Genomic DNA, 22,016 nt, shown 5'->3' with positions numbered 1-22,016 from the left:
TGCGGGGCCGGCACCGGGACCCCCCCGTCGGGGCCCGTCCCACAGCGCCGCGGCCCCCGCCGCGAGACTCACCTGGAAACGAGCTAAAAAATAGCAAAAAAAGGGGGCCTCGGACCGGGGTCCCGCCGGCTGCGGCGACTCGTGGAGGGACAGACGGGCCGGGCGCGCTGGGCGAGGACACCGCGGGGCAAGTGGCCCTCCAGCCGCGTCAGGGGCCCCCGACCTTTGTGCCCTGCTCCGGCCAGCGCCACCCGCTCGCAGGAGGCCACGGGTTGTGCAAGCGGCAGCGCTCGAGGACAAAGTGTACCCAAACAGACCCAAATGGACCCAAACAGACCCCCATGGAGCCGAACGGAGCTCGCAACCAAACGGACGTAAGCAGAGCCCCAAATGGACCCCAATAGAGCCTGGCGCCCAGACGGACACAAACAGCGCCGGGCCCCGAGCGCCCAGCACCCCACCAAGGGCCGCACCCAAGATTAGCCGGGCTGGACGCGGCCGTTGCGTTAATGACTTTGGACACGTCGGGCGATGCGGAGCGGCGGTGACGGCGCCGGGCTGTGCTGGACCCGGGCGGGCCGGGCGAGTCGCCGTGTGGCCGGAGCGGGGGAGCTGCTGGAGCCAGCGCGGACCCTGCAGCGCTGCCAGATCGGGAGCGTTGAAGGGGTCGAGGAAACGGAGCTCCGAGGGGGCTCCAAGACCCCGTGCCCAGCTCCCCTGGGCTGTGGGCACCGGGACCGCACGGACACCGGCACCTGGAGCCTCCCGGGCTCCGGTCCTGCTGCTGGTGGTGCTGGACAAGGGTTACTCCTTATCCCCTTGGTCCCGGCCGTGCCGGGGGGGACCTTTGCACTTCTCTTCCCTCCCTCCCTCTTAGCCACCATCCCCGTCTGTGCCCCCAGAGCTGAGGTGTCCCACCCCATCCCGCCGCCAAGTGCCCTTTCCTGGATTCCCTGGATCCCAAAGCTTTTCTGGGGCTGCAGAGCTGCTCCGATCATGACCCAGGAGCTCCGGGACGGCATCAAGGTCCCCAGCAGCACCTGCCCGGCCCTCGCCGCGGGTGCTGGATGCCGGACCCGCACCGCGGCAAAGCCCCGGCATCGCCATGGCGACCGGCGGCTGGATCTTCATCTCCGCTCGGGTCGCTAAAACAGCAGCATCCCGGCGGCCCCGCGCACGGAGCGGGGAGCGGAGCCGGCAGGACCGCGGCGAGGGCACCCCCGGCCCCCGGCCGGCTCCGTGCGGCCCTCGGGCTGCCCCGGGCCCCGTGCGGCCCCCCCCGGGCTCCGGCCTCGGCTCCTCCGGCTCCTGCGGCTGGAGGCGATTCCTCCCCCAACCCCGTGCCTGGTCGCCATGGCAACTCCGGCTGAAATTACATTAAAAAGGAATGAAATCAGGGCTTTTCTGGGGGGAGGGGAGCTGGGCACCAGGGGGGGCAGACGAGGCTCTGCCGGGGGAGGACCAGGGGCCCGAGGTGGGGCTGGGGCAGCAGGGACCCCCCTGGGGACACGGAGCAGCCCTGGCCCCACGCGCGCTAAGAAGAGCAGGGGGTGGGGGGCGAAACACCGCTATTAAAAATAATCACTTCTGCTTTATTTGGAATTGGTTACTCTGCGCGGGTGACAGGGTATAAATACATTCTCCGATCGGCGCGGCTCACCCGCGCCCCGCTGCCGGCGCCCGGCTCCTCCCGCGCGTCCGCGCCCGGCGCGCAGGGCTCTGGGGCGGCCGCTCGGAGCGCCCGGATGGACACGGGCACCTGCGGGCCGAGCGCGGGATGCGGCCCCTCCGCGCGCCCCGCTCCAGGGTCTCCGGGCGGGATGCCGGGATGCCGGCATGGGCGGCCTCGGTCGCGGCTCGGCGGCTGCTCCGGCGGGACGGGCGCTCCAAGCAGGGCAGCTCCTGGGCCCAGCTATGCGGGCGCCGGAGGAGGGAGAATATCAAAAATACAAAAGAGCGGGGCCCGGCGGCGCGGGGCCGTGCGGGGCCGCGCACACACGCTGGGGTGGGCTGGGGGGGTCTAACTGGCTGTTTATTTTATATCAAGAACACTTGGTTTAAAATCTTTACAAAGGACAAAACGCGGCGACTCCGTTAGTGTGTAAAGAACTAAAAGATCTGCTTAAAAAACGTCTCTGCAAAGAGAAACGACTGACACAAAAGAGATTCTCTGCAGCGCAAAGAGGCGCAGAGGTGCCGAGGCCCCCGGCGGGGCCGGCTGGCGGCACCGGGGTCTCAGTGCTCCCTGTCCCGGACCCGGCCCTGGGCACCTCCTGCCGTAGCGCCGTGGCCCGGAGCTGCTCGACACAGTGAAGGAGCCTTTTCCGCGGTGCAGGGCTGCTCAGGGTGCTGAGTGTCCCCGCGGCGCCGCGCTGTGTCCGGAGCCGCGGTCCTGGGGCGGGCGGCGGGGCTGCGTCCGCCCTCCCGCTGCCCGCCGGGGTCCTTGGGGCCGCCCGGAGAGTCCACGCGCGTCTCCAAAGGTAGGAACCAACGCCGGGAGGAGCCGGTCGGCGGCAGCGCGGCGGGCGCGCGGCGCTCCGTGCGTCCGGGGGCTCCCGGTCCGGCTGCGTGCGTGCGAGTGTGTGCGTGCGGGTGAGTGCGAGCGTGCGCGCGCGCGCGGGCAGCTATACCCTGGTGGTGGAGTGTGAGTGCGGGAGCCCCGTGCTGTTGAAGCCGGCGGCGAAGGTGTTGTAGGGGTGCAGGGTCTGCAGCCCCACCAGGGAGTTGGGGATCATGGTGATGGTGTTGGGCGTCATGAGCGGGATGTCGTCGGGCGAGCGGCGCAGCGTGAGCGTGTAGTCGGGCAGGGCGGCGAGGCGCAGCGCGTCGTGCGGCGGCACGGCCTCGCACTCGTGGTGCGCCTGGCTCACCTGCAAGGAGGGCATCTCCTCGTCGGGCGTGTGGGCGATGTCGTTGGTGGCGCTGCGCTGCGGGCTGGGCTGCCGGTGCGTGTCCTGCCGCCGCTTGTCCTTGCGGTAGTAGAGCGCGGCGAAGGCCAGCACGTTGAGGAAGAGCAGGGAGGCGCCCACGGCGATGGTGACGCTCAGCTCGGTGGAGTAGTCGCGCGGGTTCTCCAGCAGCGTGCCCGCCTCCTGCTCCGGGCTCCACTTCTCCTTGCCGTTCTCGCTGTTGTAGGCGGGCGAGATGGCGGGGCGCTTGGTGGTCCAGATCTTGCCGTTGGGCCGGCGAGTGATGTGGGAGTTCTGCGTGGTGTCCGGCGGCGGCACTTTGGTGGTGGTGGAGGTGTAGTGGAACATGTCGTGCAGGTTGTACAGGTGGGGCACCAGGTGCTTCCAGAAAGCCACCTTGGTGGCCCGGTAGTGGTCACGCACGCGCGGCTTCAGCCCGATGTGCAGGTACAGCTGGTCGCGGGGGTTGTACTTGGACCAGGCCACTTCCTCAAAGCGGTTGGCCTTGGTGTGGATGAACTTGGTGTCCTGGGGGACGGGCTTGTTGGGGTCCCTGCGAAACAGCAGCAGAACAGAACTATAGAAAGCCGAGAGACAAAGGCTGCCCCGGTGGGGAGATGCCACGGGGCCACCCAAGAGCCAGAACAGCAGCTGCTCACGGGTGCAACGGGTGGCCTCATATGGCCACACTCTCAAGTCAGCGGCTTCTTGCTGAAGCCCCATCCCATCCAAGAGCAAAGCTCATGGACCCCTGAGCAGGGGGATTCGGTGTCCCACCAACGCTCCTCCCATGCCCTCGGCAAAGCCCCTTCCTGAGGGGAACAGGTGCAGCTCGCCAAGCGCAGCACCAACCCCCATGCCCGCCCCAGCCCTGCTCACCCCGTCTTGGCAAAGTTGGTCCAGTAGGTCATCACCACGGCGCTGAGCATGACGTCGTTCTTGGAGAAGTTGCAGGGAAAGAGGTCTGTGGGGCCGATCATGGGGATCCCGAACACGTAAGGCACCTCGTCCCCGTGGGCCGCGTCGGACCACGCAGGCTTCATCAGGCTCTGGCAGTGGTGGTAGAAGGCGTAGAAGTAGGTGGGGGAGCCGTAGCGGGCGTGCAGGTCGGCCGTCACCACCGACGGCTCCACCCACTGGTGGTCGGTGAAAAGGGCCACCAGGGTCTTGCGGCGCGTCTCGGGGTTGTCCCGGTCGGCCCAGTCCGTGTACATGAACTTGATGGTCTCCCGCAAGGTGTCCTTGCCCTCGGGGTAGCCGTACAGGTTGTCTACAAAGTTGGAGACCGAGTAGTCGAAGTCGCTGCCCGAGACGCCGTCCTCGGGGTCCACCACGCCCTCCACGAACTTGAGGCCCTCGCCCTGGTTGACGCCCAGCATGATGTCGTAGTTGAGGAACTCGCCCTGCTCCATGAGGATCTCGGGGTCGTCCGGGATCACGTCGCCGTCAATGACGGGCCCAAAGGCCACGTGGTAGCGGGCCGGCTGGATGTCCTGCTCCACCAGCTCCTTGGCACTCTTCTGGCGCAGGCAGTCCACCATGTCCACCGTGTCCAGCACGTTGCAGCCCACCTTGTCGGCCAGCATGCTGGTGTACTTGACGGGCTGGTAGTTGACGGCCCAGCTGGACAGCGCCGAGCCGCTCTGGATGATGGCTCTCTGGAACAGACCTGCGGGGACAGGCGGAGCGCACGGGGAGCTCGCGGCCGGGATGCGGCGCCGGGAGGCCGGGCGCTCCGAGGCCTCCCGGTCGCGCAAGGCCCGTCGTGAGGGCAGCTCTGCTCCCTCCGGGCTGGTGGCCGGGTGCCAGCAGGGCAGGGACGCGCGGTCCGTCCCCACCGCGTCCTGGCAGCAGCGGGAGGGTTAAAGCCTCCTGCGGGGCCACTTAACCCTGCGTGTCCCACCCCGCCGCTTTGCCAGGGTCCCCCTCGGCCCCCTCCGCGCCGCTTCCTGCCCAGCTGGGGCTGCTCGGTGCCAATCCGGGCCCGGCAGGAGCGCGCTGCCAGATGCACAAAGAGGGCCTTTCTGCCACCGGGAACACAGAGGGAGTGGACTTTCGCCCTGGAAAGCGGGGCCACAAAGGCCCTGGCCCAGGCGGAGGAATGCGTGGCTGGGCTCCAGCCCCCGTCAATGGCGCTTGTGCTGGGAATACAAAGGGCTCCGAGGAAACGGAGCCTCCGGGGCGGTGAAAGGCGGGCCGGGCTCCGAGTGCACCCCGGGGTCTCTGCTCCCTGGCCTGCCCCGTCCTGCGCCCTGCTCCCGTGGGCCGGGGCCCTGCGCGATGCTGCCCGCGGTGACGGGGGACATGCACGAGCCTGCGGCGAGAGCGCCCGGCCCGGAGCCGCCCCGCGCGCGGCCCCGTCTGCACGCACAGCCCGCGCTCTGCCAAGGACCTGACGTCCCGTCCCATGCGCTCGGGGACAAAGAAGTCACAAGCTCTGCTTGTCACCTCCCGGCGCCCTGGAAAGCAGCGTCCGGGCCTGGCCTTGCTCAGCGCCAGCCTCCACGCGCCAGGCAGCGGGACGGAGCCTTTCCCTGAGCCTCGGTGCTCCCAGATGCTTGGGCCCAAAGACAGACCTGGTGCGAGCAGCAGCCCTGGCTGGGTGACAGCAGGGAGCCTGTCCCGAGCGGCCACCGACTGGGCCCTTCCCTGGCCACCACTGCGCGCGGGGAGCATGGGCAGCCGCGTCGCGCGGGAGCCGGGAGCATCACGAGGGGGCCGGGAGCATCGCGCGGGAGCAGGGAGCATCACAAGGGAGCCGGGGGTATCACACAGGAGCGGGGAGCATCGTGAGGGAGCTGGGAGCATCGTGAGGGAGCCAGGAGTCTCACACAGGAGCGGGGAGCATCACAAGGGGGCCAGGAGCATTGCGCGGGAGCTGGGAGCATCGTGAGGGAGTCGGGAGCATCACGAGGGAGCTGGGAGCATAGCGCAGGAGCAGGGAGCATCACAAGGGGGCCGGGAGCATCGCACGGGAGCTGGGAGCATCGCACAGGAACCGGGAGCATCATGCGGGAGCTAGGAGCATCATGTGGGAGCCGGGAGCGTTGAGCAGGAGTCGGGAGCATCGCGCGGGAGCCGGGAGCATCACGAGGGAGCCGGGAGCATCCCCGCTCCGGCCCCTGCACGCAGCCTGCGCTGCCGCAGGCGGCCGGCGCAGCCCGCGCGGTGCCACGGTGACGCCGGGGCGGCCGCGCCGCAGGCTGCAGCAGCGCCGCTCCCCCGCCACCCCGCACACGGCTGAGGCTGCGGAGCCTCCCCGGGCGCCGGGTGCAGCCCCACACAGAGCAGGGCACCCGCTGCCCCGTCAGTGAGCGCCGGGCGCAGCATCTTCCCAGTATCTCCTGCCCGCCATGCACCCGGCCTTGGCCCTGCTCTGGGAACGGGGATCCTTCACGGCTGACATGGCAGGATCACCCACCTGGCGTTGCTCCCTATGCCCGGGGTGGGTTTTCCATGCCAGGCTGGAGGCAAAAGAGCCGGAGCATCATCCAGCTGCAGGGAAGCGCCCCGCGTGCGAGCGCGGGGCTGGCAGGAGCGCGGGGCTCCCTGCTCCGCGGCCTCGGCGCCCGCCTCCCGCAGCGCCTGGCAAAGCAGGCACAAATTAGCACTTTCATTAATAGCTCTTGATCGCTACGAGTTCTATTTTGACGGGATGGAATCGCACCCGCCTGGCACGGGGGCTGCGCGTCGCCGCGGGGCCCTGGGCGCTGCCGGCTCCCGTGGACACGGGCGCTGCGGAGCGGGCGCTGGTTGATCCAGGAGCATCTGGGGGCTTCATCCCTTGCACTGCACTTGCACCCCGCGCTCCCGTGAGGGACCGGAGCGCCCCAGATGCCTGGGATATGGGATAGGGGTCCCCAAGAGCAGCCTCCGGGTGCCTGCATGGGGTGGCATGGAGCACGGCACGCTGCGGGGCGGAAAATCTGGTGTCCCCAGAAAGGCAGCAGCTCTGGGCAGCCTGGCACGAGGCCCCACGGCGAGCTGAGGGTCAGAGCGGCTGCCGCGGCGCTCCAGGTAGGGAGCAGCTGGCGCTGCCGCGCGCGCGGGGCGCGCACAGGTCGCACGGGCCGCCGTGGAGGTGAGCGGCTGGCGGCCGCCATCTGGGCAGGCCGAGCCCGCGGCCACTGCCGGAGCGGCGTCACCATCTGGCTGGGAAAAACAGTCTGCGGCTCCGGCTGTGCCCGCCGGAACAGCCCGGGCCTGGAAAGGAGATGCCGAGGAGAGAGTCCCTTCCCGAGACCTTCCTGGCGCCGGGATGGAGAGAAGCACCCGGCGGAGCAGCGTCAGGGCGGGATGTGGCATCCCAGTGCCGGGCCTGGCTCTGGGGAGCGGAGCGATTCCACCCTGGGATCGCGGAGCTGCCCAGGGTGACAGGGCAGCTCCGCTGCTGCTGGCCTGGTAATGCAGAGGGCAGCAACGCGCTCGCGGGGCTCCACATTTCCATGGGCTTGAGCTTTTGGCAGCCCAAGGCCTGCTAATGCTCGTACAAGTCACGCCAAGACGATGGGGCAACATCCCCCGGAGCTTCCAGCTAGGGAGACACAAGGGGGACGCAGGACTTGGACGGAACACAACTGTCCCCATGGCTTCAGCTTTGCCCCCGTTTCCAGCCACCGCTATATCGGGGCTGCTTGTGGCATCCCAACAGAGGATTAATGGTCCTCGCAGAGGTGACGCTGTCACACGAGCAACACGACCATGAGCCCTGCAAAGCCTCGTGCGCTGCAGCCACCCCCACGCCCTGTGAGCGGAGCTGCCCCGGTGCCCGGCGAGCCCGGCCGGCCCGTTTGGGCCTCCGTGGCCTCCCGGCTTGGCCGGGGAGAGGCTGGCAGGCAGCTGTGCCAGCTGTGCACCCCAGCGACCCGCAAGGCTGAGCGCAGGCACCGGCAGCGCCCTGGGCACGCGCTGTCCCCGCGGAACGGCTGTCACCTGCAGATGGAGGGCAGCGCGGCCAGGGCTGCCGCATGGAGCAGGGCGGCGAGTTCCCCACCGTGAGCAGAGGCCACGTGGAGATGCCACCGTGCTGCGCCAAAGAGCTGTGCCCGACCCCAGCCATGGGGCAGCCCCACGGGTCAGGAGGCTGCCTGCAGGGACCGCTACGCGCCAAGGCACCCGCAACGGGGAGGAGGCGAAGCGGAGACAGCCGTTTTGGGATTGCTGCTGAATTTCCGCGGAGCTGCGGGTTTTCCAGCATCATCACGCCCGGTTTGGGACTCGCGGAGAGCGGCAGCTTTGCTCTCCGCTATTAGCACGTGCTCAGCAGCAGGAGCAGCGCGCGGCGCAGAGGCGCAGATGCTGCGAACGCCGCGCGTGCCGCGGACGCGGCGCCCCGCTCAGCGCCGCTCCGGTCGCAGGAAGGGCGAGCGCCTTCGCAGGCAGCCCGGCTGCGTCAGCCTCCTCCGAGGCGCCTCCGCCGCGCGCCGGCCCCGCTGACGGTTGCCGCTGTCCCTGCGGCCGCGTGGGCAGCACCGCGGCGCTGCCGATGCCACCGAGCGTCACCGCGCTCGCGCCCGCCCGGCCTGCTCGGACACAGACCCACCTTTGTGCCCACAGCTCCCTCAAGCCCTGCACCCTCCCGCTGCCCACACCACGCGTGGGGACATGGTGCTACAAAAGGCAACCGGGGAAAATTCATCACCCGCCCAGGGACCAAGGCTTGCCATCACCCTGGTGGCTCAGCGCAGGCTTTGCCCCCGCTATTTCCTCAGGAAGTTTATCCAGACCTGTGATGGTTAACCATCTTCTTTCTTTTTTTTTCTTTCTTTCCCATTTTCCATGTAAATTTATTCACAGGTGGTTTATGTGCATTTGCGCTTATGCCAACACAACCTTTTAGCATAAATAATTCCTTTCTCTATCTAGAGTAAACACGCTGCTCTATTTACAGATACCGCTTCGCCCTCGCTGCACTTTGCTAGCCGAGATGCTCCCAGCTCTCCCAGGCCTCTCTCCTCCGGCGGGAGCCTCATTCCCTCCCTCCCGGCGCCCGGAGCAGCCTGGCTCTGCACCTACCTTCCGAGTGGTGCGAGAGGGTGAGGAGGCTGACGCAGGAGGCGCCGATGCCGGAGCCGAAGACGGTGATGCGCAGCGGGTCGCCGCCGAAGAAGGCGATGTTCTCGCTGACCCAGCGCAGCGCCTGGATCTGGTCGAGCAGCCCGTAGTTGCCCTTGGCCGCCTGGTCGCCCGTGCTCAGGAAGCCTGTGGGAACGCAGCCGGGTCAGGAGCGGGGCCGCGCGCTGCTCCAGCTCCCACCGCCCTCCCCAAACCCCCGTGCGGGACACGGCCTTTCCCCACCATGAACCCCCCGCTGCAAGAGTCCCGTGAGCTCTGTGGCTTAGCGGGGACACCTCATTCCTTGCTCCAGGGGGCTTTTCCACTCTGGGGGGCTGTTTGTCCAGGTGGCATCCCACCAGGACCAGCACTTGGACTGGGAACAGCTCAAGGCGCCTCAGGGCGCTCCAGGGAAAGCCGAGCGCGCGGCAGGGATCGCGGGGCCCGCACCGAGCGCCCTTCCTGCCCGGCTGAGGCTCTATAAACGCAAGGAGAGGGGCCGGGCCGAGAGCAGCCAGGAGCAAAACCTTGGAGCGTAGAGGAGTCACTGCGAGCCGCTCCCGGGCTTGGCAACAACGCCCGAGATAAGCGACCGGCGCTGCATTTGCCTTGACTCAAAGCAGGAAGCCAGAGTCAGGGGAGGGAAGGAAAATCCTGAGCGGCGGCGCGGCCACAGGGCTGCCGTGGACCTGGGCGCTGCAGCGGGGAGGACGATGGCACCGTTTACGGCTTGTTTGGGAGGGCAGCATGTGCCCCTCGGCCTGCACCTATCAGTCTTAAAGGTCTCACCTCGAGGCTGCTTAAAGAAACTTCTGCTTGTCTTTCCTGGGAAGCCTATTTCCTACCAGCCCATGCCAACCTTGGCAAAGCTGTGAGCCTCACAGCGCCCTGCCCAGCATGGAACAGGCCATGAGAGAGGTTGTGGAGTCTCCTTCTGTGGAGATCTTCAAAACCCGCTTGGACACAGTCCTGTGCCACGTGCTCTAGGTGACCCTGCGTGTGCAGGGGTTGGACTAGATGATCCCTAGAGGTCCCTTCCAACCTTCAGCATTCTATGACTCTACGGCAGGGGGTTTGCAGGCTTGCAGAGGGATGCGCTGCCCCCAGCAGGGGCTGGGAGCCCAGCTCTGTGCCAGGCTGGGAAGACGGAGATGAGGGCAGCGCCGCGTGAGCCTCGGTTTGCACGCAGGGCCTCGCTGGGCGCGGGGAGCACGTGGGCTGCAAGGGGACACCCAGTTCCACGCACGGCAGGAGCAGCGGGCCGGGGGACTCGGCAACGCGAGCCGCGGCCGCACGAGGGATGGCGGCTCCGGGAAGCGGGGCCGGACACGTGCACGGGCGCCTCCAGCGAGGCCCGGCCGGCGCCACGGCCGCAGAGCCAGCGCCCCGGGGAATCCTGCCCTTGCATCGCGGCCACGAGGCCGCTCCGGCGCCCGGCCAAGGCGTCCGGCCGCAGACAGCGCTGCGGGAAGCGCCGGCGTCCCCGGGGAGAGCCCATCGAGCGGCCCGGGCAGCGCAGAGCCCCCCCGGCGCGGCCAGCAGTGCCCGCTGGCAGCTCGCCCTGCCGAGCCCTCTCGGGAGGAGATGCTGGTTAATACATTTATTATTCATTTAACCACAGACCAATATTTGCTTTCGGCCGAGCCGGGCTGTGCAAACGAGCCAGCGTGGCCCGTGCCAGGAGCTGGACGGCCTGGCGAGCTCCGGCTGCGAGGCCGCCACGTGGCACCCCCTGCCCTGCCGCCCGGCCCCGCTCTGCCCCTTTCCCGGCTGGATGGGACCCAGTCGGAGCAGCGTGGACCACGGTGGCCTGTCCCGCAGCCCCCCGCGCCGCGCCGTGCCATACCGAGCACTCCCACGCGGTAGTTGAGGGTGATGACGATGACGTTGCCGTAGCTGGCCAGGACGCTGCCGTCGATCATGTTGCCCGTGCCCTCCATGTAGGAGCCGCCGTGGATATAGACCATGACGGGCTTGGCGCCGCTGTCCCGGATGTCTGCAAGGAGAGGAGGTTAAACACGGGAGCCGCCGGCGGCCGCGGCGCCCTGCCCGACAGGCAGACCACAGACAAGGGCAATGCCAGCTGCCAGGAGCGCCGAGGGGCAGCCAAACCCCAGCCCTCCCGGTGCCCCGGCCGGAGCCGCCGCGGGTCTGCGCTGTTCCCATCACAGGGAGCTGCCCCGGCTCTGGGAACCGGCCCTCGGCATCCCGGCTGGAGCCACGTCCCCGCTCCGAGCGTCCTGGAAACTGGCATTGCGGAGGGGCAGGGCGGGGAGGGGTGTGCAGGACCTGGGAGGCGGTGGGGGAGGCTCACGGGTGCTCGGCCCTCGGATCCCCCCTCCCGGCTCCTGGCGCTTCCCGGGGGAGGCAGGAAGCTGCCGGCTGCCTGGCTGCCCGCCCCGGCGCCCGGGTGCCCACACACAGACATGGCGATGAGAGGCAGACAGTGCGTGCGCGTGTGCGCGGCGCGGTGACGCGGGCGCGAGGACGGGGAGCCCGCGGGAGCAGCGCCGACCAGGGCACGGCCCTGCTCCTCCTGCCGCCCGCGCGCACCCCACGGAGCCCGGGCAGGACGGAGAGGGGAGCCCCGCTGTCCCCAGGCGCACGGGCCACCCCACGACCCCGGTCGCTGCCTGCAGGGCCTCCGCGCTCAGCGTCTCCCCGCGCATCGCGGCGCAAACCCTTGTCCTGCTGCCCCTGCTCCCCTGCCCGGCGAGGTGATGCCGTCCCGCCACCTGTCTCCTGCCAGGACAGGACAGGGCTTGATGCGCTCATGGGCATCCGCCGCTCCTCTCGGGCCGGGATTTCCCTCCAGGAAACCGAGGGAATGGAGAGAGCTCCTCCAGGACTTGGGCCTCGGGGCAGGATGCGGCCAGCGCGCGGGGCTGGGGAGGCAGTGGCACTGCCGTGGCGCACGGGCACGGCCTCCCCGCCGCACGCGGGCACCCGAACGCAGCGGGACCCTCCGAGCCGCCCCGGCGGCCACAGGGACACAGGGGAACCGCCAGTTCCTGGGATGTGCAGCACACTGTGCAGGGCAGGGACCGCCCGGGCTCGGAATGACTCCGGTTTATGCCCTGGTAAAAGGGACCCTGGAGCACGGGGCCCTGGGCGAGTTGGATGCCACCACCGAGAGCGCTCGGCTCCCCCCGGCCGCGGGAGCCGTGTGCCCGGCCGCGCCGGCGCTGTCCCAGGACACCCCAAACCGGAGGTGTCCCTGTCCCCTGCCGCGCTGCAGCCGTCACCTCCTGCCTCCCTTCCGAAGGTGCCGCAAGCCGGAGCGGGCGCAGGACCCACCGCGGCGGTGACACGGAGCGCGCGCCGGCCCGGGAACGGCCACGGAGCAGCCGGGGAGACCCGGAGCAAGGCGGGCGGGAAGGTCGCTGGCTGCGGACGGCCCGGCGCGAGGGATGAGGCTGGAGGTGGAATGTGATGGGGCTCGGGGTGAAATGGGCCCCGGCGTCCTGCTCCCAAGCCGCCATGCTTCCCTCGAGCCCGGCAGCCAGCCAACCTCGCCTGGACGACCCCGAAACCCCCCAAGCTTCCCCCAAAAGGAGGGGAAGGGCCCGGGCGGCCCTGCACAGCCCCCCGGCCCGGCGCGGCGCGCACACACACGGGGTCCCTGGCAATGGCAGCGGGTGGCGGGCAGCGCAGTGGCTGTGCGGGTCATGCAGTGGCAGCCTCGAGCACACAAATACCTTCGTCTTCATCCCCGTCATTATCCGCTAAGTCCTCGCCCTGTTTCTTAGCGCTGGCTCCTAGGGACCAAACACGAGGAGACAGAACAAAAAAAAAGGGAAAAAAACAAAAAAACAAAAAAAGGGGGAAAAAAAAAACAAAAAACAAAAGAGAATTCAAAAATAGCATGACAGCAGAGACGGTGGGGCCGGGCCGGCGCCCCACAGCGCTGCTGGCTACTCACACTGCACCTCTCCCAGCGCCTGCACCCCTTCCCGCTCTTCGCGCGGTGGCCAGGGCCGCACGGAGCGCGCGGACACGGCCCCGGGGCCGACCCGCTGCCCTCGGCACCGCGCCAAGGACGGGACGGGACGGGACGGGAGAGGCCGCCGCGCTGCCTCCCCGCGGGCGGGGATGACGTCCCGGGCCGGAGCGAAGGCGCCGCGGGCCTGCGTGTGCCCGGGAACGTTGGGAACGCCGGGAACGCCAGCGCCTCTCGCGATGGGGCTGCCCCGGCCCTGCGCTGACTCTCTTGGAAGAGCAATCGCAGCCGGGACCCAGGCACCCAGGACGGGAAGGTGACGAGGAGCTCGCGCCGAGGAAGCCCCTTCCCGCAGTGCCATTTCCCCGGCACCGGGCAAAGCGGCGGCACCGCGGCACGGGCCAGCTCGGCCCTGCGCCACACCGGGCCTGCACCGAGGGACGGGGACACGGAGATGGGAGCAGGAGGGGGACACTGGTTGTGGGGCAGCTCCGTCCCATGGGCACAGCCGTCCCGCTGAGCAGCTCCTCGGCAGGCTGTGACACGGGACACGACGGCACCACAAACACCCCCCGGCTCATCGGGGGACCCTTGGCCTCAGCACGGCCAGCAAGGGGGCCTTGGGAGCACTGAGGACTGAGCCCCACAAGTGAGAAAAATCCAGCAGGGAGGAGGAGTGTGAAGGAGCCAGGATCCACAATAGCATCTTGCCATGTGCAAAAGGCCCCTGTGAAACGGTGAAGTGGGACAGAAAGCCCTTCCCTGCCGTGCAGAAGAGGAGCAGCCACAGAGCTGCGCGAGGCAGACGGACACTAGACAAAATGGGAACCTTGCTGGCAGAAAGGGCAGGAAAGCTGGGAAGAGATGTCCCACGGAGCTGTTTAACAGCAGGCTAGACCAGCTGGTCAGGAAAGAGGTTGGGTAGAGCTGCTCCAGTCTTTAGAGTCATCCTGACATTCCGCGATCTTCCAAGATCCTGACCCACCCCGCTCTACCTTCACTTTCCTCTTCACAGCCCAGGCTCTCCCTAAGCACCCAACCCCGGTCCCCACTACCTCATTCTCCCATTTTCCACCCAAATAATTCCACACTTTCACCCTGATGCCCACGTGGGCCGGGCTCAGCCATCCAAGCTGCTCCCCAACCCACCCGCATCTCCGTGTCTCCATGTCTCCTTATCTCCATGTCTCCATATCTACATGTCTTCTTATCTCCATGTCTCCGTGTCTCCGTGTTTCCATGGCTTCATGTCTCTGTGTCTCCATATCTACATGTCTCCTTATCTCCATGTCTCTGTCTCCATGTTTCCATGGCTCCATGGCTCCACGTCTCCATGTCTCCGTGTCTCCACGTCTCCATGTCTCTGTGTCTCCGTGTTTCCGTGTCTCTGTGTCTCTATATCTACATGTCTCCTTATCTCCATGTCTCCGTCTCCATGTTTCCACAGCTCCACGTCTCCACATCTCCTTATCTCCATGTCTCCGTGTCTCCTTATCTCCATGTCTCTGTGTCTCCGTGTTTCCGTGTCTGTGTCTCCGCATTTCCGTGTTTCCATGGCTTCATGTCTCTGTGTCTCCATATCTACATGTCTCCTTATCTCCATGTCTCCGTGTCTCCACGTCTCCATGTCTCTGTGTCTCTGTGTTTCCGTGTCTCTGTGTCTCTATATCTACATGTCTCCTTATCTCCATGTCTCCGTCTCCATGTTTCCACAGCTCCATGTCTCCACATCTCCTTATCTCCATGTCTCCGTGTCTCCTTATCTCCATGTCTCCATGTCTCCGTGTCTCCGTGTTTCCGTGTCTGTGTCTCGGCATTTCCGTGTTTCTATGGCTTCATGTCTCCATGTCTCCTTATCTCTGCATCTCCATGTCTCCTTATCTCCACGTCTCCATGTTTCTGTGTCTCTGCACCTCCCTGTCTCCGTGTCTCCATGTCTCCAAGCTCAAAGGCATCTGCCCAGCCTTTCCGCAGGCAGGGCCACAGCCGACCTCCATCTTCACCAGGGCTGCTGCAGCCCTGCAAGCCCATCCATGACTAAGCGCTGCACAGGCTGCACAGTGTCCCTCATGCAGGGCTTGTCCCCAGCGCATCCCGCAGTCCTCGGCCCACGCAGCCAGCACGCGGCTGCCTTCCCACCCCGGAGATCCCGGTGCTGGCAAAGCCCAGGAGCAGCCGCGTTGCAGCCCGGCTCCTTTTGGAGGACAAATGGGTCCAAGCGCAGCGGGACTGGACCGAGGCTGGACCACAAGCAGGAGCTGATGAGAAGGTGACCAGGGACAGGGTTCGGGTCTTCAAGCAACCACGTGCAGGCAACAGGAAGAACTGGAGCAAAACCCCTGGAACAACTCGCAGGAGGTGCACGAGCACGGAGAGCGCTCCGCAGGGTTCAGCTCGGAGAAGGCAGCACAGCACCCGCGCTGCTCACAGCGCCTCTCTGCTCCTCCTGTGTATTCGCCTCCTGAGGCATTCGAAGCTGTGACTCCTGGGAAAGACACGGGAGAGTCCCGGGATACTCCACGTCCTGCTTCACACGCAGAAGCTCCACTCGGAAGCCAGTCTGGGCTTTTTGCCTCTCAGCGCTCGTAGCAAGGTGGCCCCAGGGGCCTCCTAGCCCACGCTCACCCGAGGACGGTCCGTGTCCCTTCGCCCCGGGCCCTGTCCTCGCTCACCTTGGACGGGTCTCCAGGCACGGGGCAGCCCCGGAGGGCGCTTCCCTGGCGCAGCCGCAGCCATCAGCCGGTTCCTCTGCTTGCCCTGGTCCTCCTGTGCCGTTGCGCGGCCTCCACGCACTCGCGCACGCCGGCTGCCTCGCGCCGCGCTTCAGACGAGGCTTCACCCCCGCTCTGTGCAACCTCTTGAGCTTTGATGGCGAGACCTCCCGCAAAGGCCCCCGCGGGCGCCTCTTCCGCAGCCCCGCGGGACCGGCAGCGCGCGGCGCGGCCCTGGTTAGAGCAGGGCTCCCCTCCCGGGCTCCCCTCTGCCCATTCTGGCCCCCGGCTCGGAAGGAACCTGCAGATCCGCTCCCCAACATGTTCCTTGCGTTTTGCTCCACTCTCTTCCCGTGCCCATGCACCAGTCTCCAAGGACACCCGCACCAGGACCTCCCTCTGCACCGGTGACAGCGCGGAGACCCCAACAGCACCGACCCTCATGGCCAGGACGGGGGGACAACTATTCGGGTCCAAGTTTGGTCATTCACAGGGAGCAAAAATAAAGGACTTAGAGCTTTGATTCTCCTCATCTGCCGAAAACTGACTCCACGAACCTGGTGTGAATGCCCATTAAGTGTCCAATGTAAAGCTGACTGTGAAGTGCCCCAGCCCAGGATGAAGGATGCATATGCTCTTATCTCAAATCTCTGAGAAGCAGGATTAAGCTCAAGCTGAGTAAAAAAAAAAAAAACCCACACAAACAAAATCACTTTCCTTGAAACAGAAGCACCCACACCGGATTGACGCTATCATAAGTAAACCATTCCAGCAGTGCCAACGCCAGTGTAAACAGAGATAAAGAAGGGCGAGGATCCGATTTCCTTGGAACCCTTTGGGCTTAGCACCATGTGGATAAAAGAGCGGACTCTGAGCTGAGATTTCCGAGCCCCACATCTCCTCCGTGAGGCAGAGCCGCAGCGTGGCCCTGCCCGGGGCTCCCACCTGAGCGCAGCCTGGCCCAGCGGAGCCCGCGGCCATTCCCCTGTCACAAGGGACAGTCGGAGACACTGCGAAAAATCCCTCAGCCAGGGAAACCCCTGCGAGCCATAGGAAAGGGGGGACAAGCGGGAGGGCAGGGAGAAGCTGCAGCTCCCTCGCTTTTTCCCTCCTGGGAAAGGAGCGGACACAGGGATGCACGCGGAGCTGCTCAAGGGTGACCTCCAGCAGCAGGGTGGCTGCACCAGTGCCCCACGGGCTCTGCAGTTTCCTCGAGGGCTCCCGTGCAGGCAGTGCCTCCGAGGAGGACTCCACACCGCTGCCAGAGGCCCCCTCGGCTGCCGGGCACGCGGGCTCCGCTCCAGCCTCCGACGGAGGCAGCGCCGGGGCTGCCGGCAGCGCTGGATGCTGCCCCGAAGGGCTCTGCAGCCGAGGCCGCTGCGGGGCCGCTCTGCAGCTCGCTGCCCTGTCACCCTCAAAACCAGCAGGTTCGGACACCCACCCTCACCTCAGCACATCCCGCCCCGGGCAGCAGCACGGCGCAGGGGTTCGCACCGCCGCGGCAGCCGCAGAGGCTGCAGATGTCTGGGGAGAGACCCTGAGAAAAGGAGCTGCCGCAAAGCAAAGGCTACGAGGTGCCTGGAGCCCTCAGGTCGGCATTCACCGCAAGTGTTCGGTGAGTGGCGAGAGGCCCCGGGATATCCCGGGAAGGGTGGTAGGAAAACTTCCAGCAGGGAAGAACCACCCAAGTCCTGCAGGCGCTGGGACACAAGCTGCTTCCTTGGGGATCACCGGGTCAGGAGCCGCATTCTCCTCCTGCAGAGCAGGCAATGGAACTCAAGCCACCCTTGCAGGAGGAGACGTGTCCGCGCGGCCATGCCCAGACTGCACCCAGAGCAGAAAGCATCTCCGGTGATAAAGGGGGTTTGATGCATTCGGAGGGTCACGCTCTGCCCTCCAAGAAACAACATCCCGCTCCGCAGGCCCAGAGCGAGGCGGCGGCGGCCAAGGACAGGGGAGAAGCACCCCAGGACACAGCGGGGCACAGCACAGGCTGGAGGTGTTTGAAGGGCAGAGCGGAGCTTTGCAGATACTGCAGCACGTACAAGCACATGCCTTCCTGCCGAGCAGCTTCATTTTCGCTAAAACTTGAGCATCAGCTGAGCCCAGTCGCCGTCAGGTCCTCCTGCACGGTGCATGGTTAATTATTCTCCAAGCACAATTGCCCTGGCTTATTCCAGGAGAAGGGAGCTGTCTGCAGCCATGCAGGAAACACGGAATCCGCCTGATAAATCCTCAGCGCTTTGGCTGCCGTGAAATAAGCTGAGTTTATGGCGGACTAATCATAAAAACTACAGTGAGCTGAGGCATTTCCAACCACCAAAAATACTGCACAGCTGCCTGAGAACCAGCCGGAGACGGAAGCTCTATACGCCTCTGTCTGAAACGGTCTGAGAAATAATAATCAAGAATATTCCCAAATAAGTCAACGGATAAACACGGAGCAGCCCCGCGCTGCAGGGAGGTCATCCTCACCCTGGAACGGCGCCGAGCCGAGGGGCGGGGAAGCCTCAGCGCCTCCATACGAGTTATCCAATTAATCCAAGTCACCGGGTACCGAAGAGCAGCCGGAGCCGAGGGGCAGGGCCCGCGGCCGGGTGCTCCCCGCTCCGCGTGTTTCGGATGCGGCCACCGAGTATCCGGGCGAGCAGAGCCCAGCGCGGAGCAGAGGGCAGGTCCCCCCGCGGCGCGCGGGGACACGCGGACGAGGCCACCCGGTCGGGACTGCGGAGCGCCCGCGGTTTCCTCGTGGCTTACGGCATCCCCCTCGGGGCTCCTGAATCCCGGGCCCTCATCCCGGTGCCCGGCCGTGCCGCGGGGGCTGCGCAGCCCCGGCAGAGGAAGCGCTTTGAAGTGGCTCCGCGGCGCTGGCACCGCCGGCTCCGGAGGCGGCGTGCGGAGACTCCCTAATGCGCCGGCCCTTTCAGGGGCAGCCTTGGCACTCGGAGAGATGGCGTGTGAATAGCCAGGACAGCGACAGGAAAAGCAAAGCAAAGGAACCAAACAACAGAACGCAGGGGGAAAGGAAAAAAAAAATACAGAAAACCAGAAAACCAACATCGCTGGAAGGAAAGAGCTCCCCAAACCTCGGAGCCCGGTTGTGCCAGGCCCACAAAACGCCGGGGTGCAGGGGGAAGCAGTGCAGGTGACACGGCCCCTGGGGCAGCAGCACGGACGACAGCAGCCCAGCGACGGGGACCCGGTGGGCACCGGGGTCCTGGGATGTCCCCGTCCTGCACGGAGCCTTTCAGGAGAGCCTCTCTGCCCCGCGGCGGCCGTTGCTTTGGGATGCGGAAAGCAGCCGGGCCGGGGATCTCCCTGCGTCCCGGTGGGCTGCGCAGGGGGCGGAGGAAGGGCCAGGGCAGGCGCGAGGGCTCCGGCTGCCACGTGCCGCCGGCGCTGCTTGGAGCAGGCGCTGCGCGGGGGAGCCGCGCGGAGGGCAGGGCTGCAGCGCGGCGGGACGAGCCCCGCGCCGCGCGGGAGGCCGAGGCAGCACGGAGCGGAGCCGCGCTCGGGCTGGGATGCCCTGCCGGCCTCACGGAGGCTGCAGCCTGGCGGGGATGTTGCTCGAGGGGACGTGTTCGGGTGGCCCCAGCGCTGCCCTGGCACGGGCAGCCGGGCGAAGAAGGGGGCATTGGCAGCAGGGCCAGGGCCACTCCTGGCAAAACGGAGGACGCCGGGATGCTAAATGGCAGGGATGCAATCCTGGGGAAGAGATGCCAAGGGCACGGGGAGAGGCCGGCCCAGGAGGGGCTGCAGATGCCACATCCGCACGCGTGTGCAACCCCGCGGGGGCCGCCGTGTCCTCGAGCGGGGCGGGAGGGAGGCCCCTTTCCCGGACGGAGCAGGCGAGAGACCCACAGCCCTACGGGCCGGGGGGGCACTGAGGTGTGACCCGCACCAAAGGCCGTGTCACGGCTAGGAGCTGGCGGGGACAGGACGAAGGCAGGAGCGCGGGCGCCGGCGCCTGGAAGCGGCTGTTCTGAAAGGCCCGGAGCGACACGAGCGTCCCGCTCTGCCGGGAACACGGCCCTTGGGGACCCTCGCGGAGCATCGCGGGGTTCCTGGGAGCGGCGGGCGGGAAGGCAGCGGGGCCGAGTCGCGGCACGAGAGAGGCGCTGGGGGAGCAGGCGCGGGCCCCCTCGCGCTCCCTCTCCCTCTCTCTCTCTTTCCTCTCTGTGCCTCTCTGCCGGTCGGCTTGCTACATACCTCCTTTCCTACATATTTTCTTGTTGGGCTTTCGGGTGCATTCCTTGGAAATCCGTTTTACTGTAAAATGAATAAAAGACTACAAAATAACAGGAGGCTCCAGCGGCCGGAGTGGGCATGCAATCACAACCACGCTGCCGCCCTCCCGCCACCCCCGGGGGCCGCGGCACGCGGGGAGGGAGCTCTGCTGTGGGAGGAAAACTCCGGGCCAGCCGCGCGGCGATGGAAAGCAGGAGGAAAGGAAGGGGGCCACGGAGCCGGCGCGGGCCTCGGAAAAGCCGCGCGGCCGCAAGCCGGCCCCGCGCCGCGGCGCTTCCATCGCGGGCTCTCGCTCGGCCCCCGGTGCTGCCGCCGTGGTGAGGCGGGAGGTGCCGCCTCCGCTGCCTCTCTACTTACAGTTGGAATCCGCTGGAAAGGAAAAGTTATAGACAGGAGGCGCCGGGCCCAGCCTCACCACGACGGGGCCGTGCCGCGGGCTCCGCGCCGCTCGCCGCCCGCGAGGTGCCCAGCGGCGGCCCCCGGCCTCGTGAGAGGCCAGGGGCCGCCGTTGGGCACCTCGCGGGCGGCCCAGGGCTTGGAAAAGACACCGGAGCGCCCGGCCACGGCAGCCCGAGGGCAGCGGCGGAGAGTGTTCCTCCCAGGCGCATCCCGCACCCACCACTAGCGCATGGACCTGAGGGCAGGGAGGGAGGGCAGGAAGGACAGAAAACTCGAACCAACTCAAGACAGAACCTGGCACTCGGCGCCCCGGGGAGCACAAACCAGCTCGTCGCTCTGCGGATCTGCGGTCAGAGAGTCCGATTGAGATTGAGCAACACAAGAGAGGAGCCCGTGACAATGCCATGGAGGTGGAGGGGTGGGGAGGCGTGGAGGGGCAACGCGACACACAGATGGCAGCTGAGGGCAGCGGGCGAGCCGAGTGGCCGGAGGAAGCTTGCCACAAACAGGGGAGCATGCTGCAGGGGCCACGACCACATGCGTCAAACACAACGCCCGGGCGAGACCAAGCGCTGCCGGGGAGCAGCGCCGCGGCCTCCCCTGCCCTCCCAGAGTGCACGTTCCTGCGGGCACCCCGGTGGGGACTCACCATCCTCCGTGGGGATGTAGATGTTGAGGTACAGACAGTCCTCGTTGGGGTCCTGGATGTACGTGGCCACTATATCCAAGTTGGAGGTAAACCAGATGGGCAGCATGATCTCGGGGACGGCGTTGTGAATGTTCTGGGGGCAGACGGGCGAGAAGTGCGTAGCGTTCCTGATGCCCGACCAGGACGGCGGTGGCTCCGGGGGCATGAACCTCTTCTCCCCAACCGGGGGGGCGGCGTAAGGCACCCCCAAGTACTGGTCCACAGGCCCCAGGATCTCGCTGGGCAGCGGCACGCGCACGCCCCGCAGCTTCCCATAGTGAGTGTTGACAGTCGGAGAGTAGACCTGGCCCTCCATGCGCGCAATGGCCGAGGTGAAGCTCAGCACCCACAGGGCGAGACGCAGGTCCCAGCCGGCCGGCAGCTCAGGCACTTGCAGAACAGGGGGCAGGAGCGGCCTTCTCCAGGGTATCAGCCACATCGTCTGGGAGGAGCAGCACCAACATCCAGGCCTGAAGCTCCTGGGGCGAAGGCTCAGGGCATCGCCATCACCGCGTGCCTCCGATGCGTCCGCCAGGAAGAGCCGGATCCGCGGGGAGAAACGACCGGGAGGCAGCAACGTGCAGCCCTGTTGGCCCTGCAGCCGGGTGGCCCGGGAGCGCTGATCCGCGGGGAAGCAGGACGGCTCTTCAGAGCCCACGCGCTGCCCGCTGCTGCCCGCCTGCGCGGGGCACGGCGCCCGCGGGGGTGCTGGCACTGCGGAGAGAGGGAGGCAGTTAAGAGCAGACGCTCGGGGAAGCGGAGCTCGGCTCAAAGGAGCTTCGTGCGGCACATGGAGACACATCCGCCCTCAGCAGGACGCGGCTCGGCCCTCCCGGCCCCGTCACCCTTGGCCCCGTTCCGCTACGGCAGCTCCGGAGGCGACAGCGACCGCCCAGCCCGAGGGAGCAGCTCAGAGCGCCGCAGCAAGCGGGGCCCCAGCGCCAGAGCGGTGCCCGGGCTCTGCCCTTGGCAGGTCCTCCCTCGCTGACCGACACACGCACGTGCCGGGGGACGGGCTGCGCCGTGGCGGGGCCAGGAGGAGGAGGCCCCTCACCCTGGAGCCGCCG

At 67.1% G+C, this 22,016-nt stretch overlaps 1 protein-coding gene across 3 annotated transcripts; it reads right to left on the bottom strand.

Moving 5' to 3' along the window:
• Nucleotides 1–2,564: 2,564 nt before the first annotated feature.
• Nucleotides 2,565–21,540, bottom strand: NLGN3 (neuroligin 3). Of its 3 annotated transcripts, XM_088538538.1 has the most exons (7): nucleotides 20,911–21,540; nucleotides 19,824–19,883; nucleotides 12,662–12,721; nucleotides 10,810–10,959; nucleotides 8,925–9,110; nucleotides 3,789–4,578; nucleotides 2,565–3,462 (listed from the first exon to the last, which is right to left on the bottom strand). In XM_088538538.1, the coding sequence occupies exons 1-7, from the start codon at nucleotides 21,386–21,388 to the stop codon at nucleotides 2,625–2,627; spliced, it is 2,562 nt and encodes an 853-aa protein (XP_088394664.1). In that variant the 5' UTR covers nucleotides 21,389–21,540; the 3' UTR covers nucleotides 2,565–2,624. The 3 variants fall into 3 exon arrangements, with proteins under 3 accessions (XP_088394664.1, XP_088394665.1, XP_088394666.1); XM_088538539.1 differs by lacking the exon at nucleotides 19,824–19,883; XM_088538540.1 differs by lacking the exons at nucleotides 12,662–12,721; nucleotides 19,824–19,883 and having other exon boundaries at nucleotides 20,911–21,539.
• Between the last annotated feature and the right edge of the window lie 476 nt (nucleotides 21,541–22,016).

This window comes from Tinamus guttatus, unplaced genomic scaffold (assembly GCF_059628265.1).
Source record: "Tinamus guttatus ecotype Peru unplaced genomic scaffold, ASM5962826v1 Tinamus_guttatus_pri_ptg001087l, whole genome shotgun sequence".
Classification (NCBI taxonomy): Eukaryota; Metazoa; Chordata; class Aves; order Tinamiformes; family Tinamidae; genus Tinamus; species Tinamus guttatus.
The sequence above is the reverse complement of the archived record's forward strand: the minus strand, read 5'-3'. Positions and strand labels throughout refer to the sequence as shown.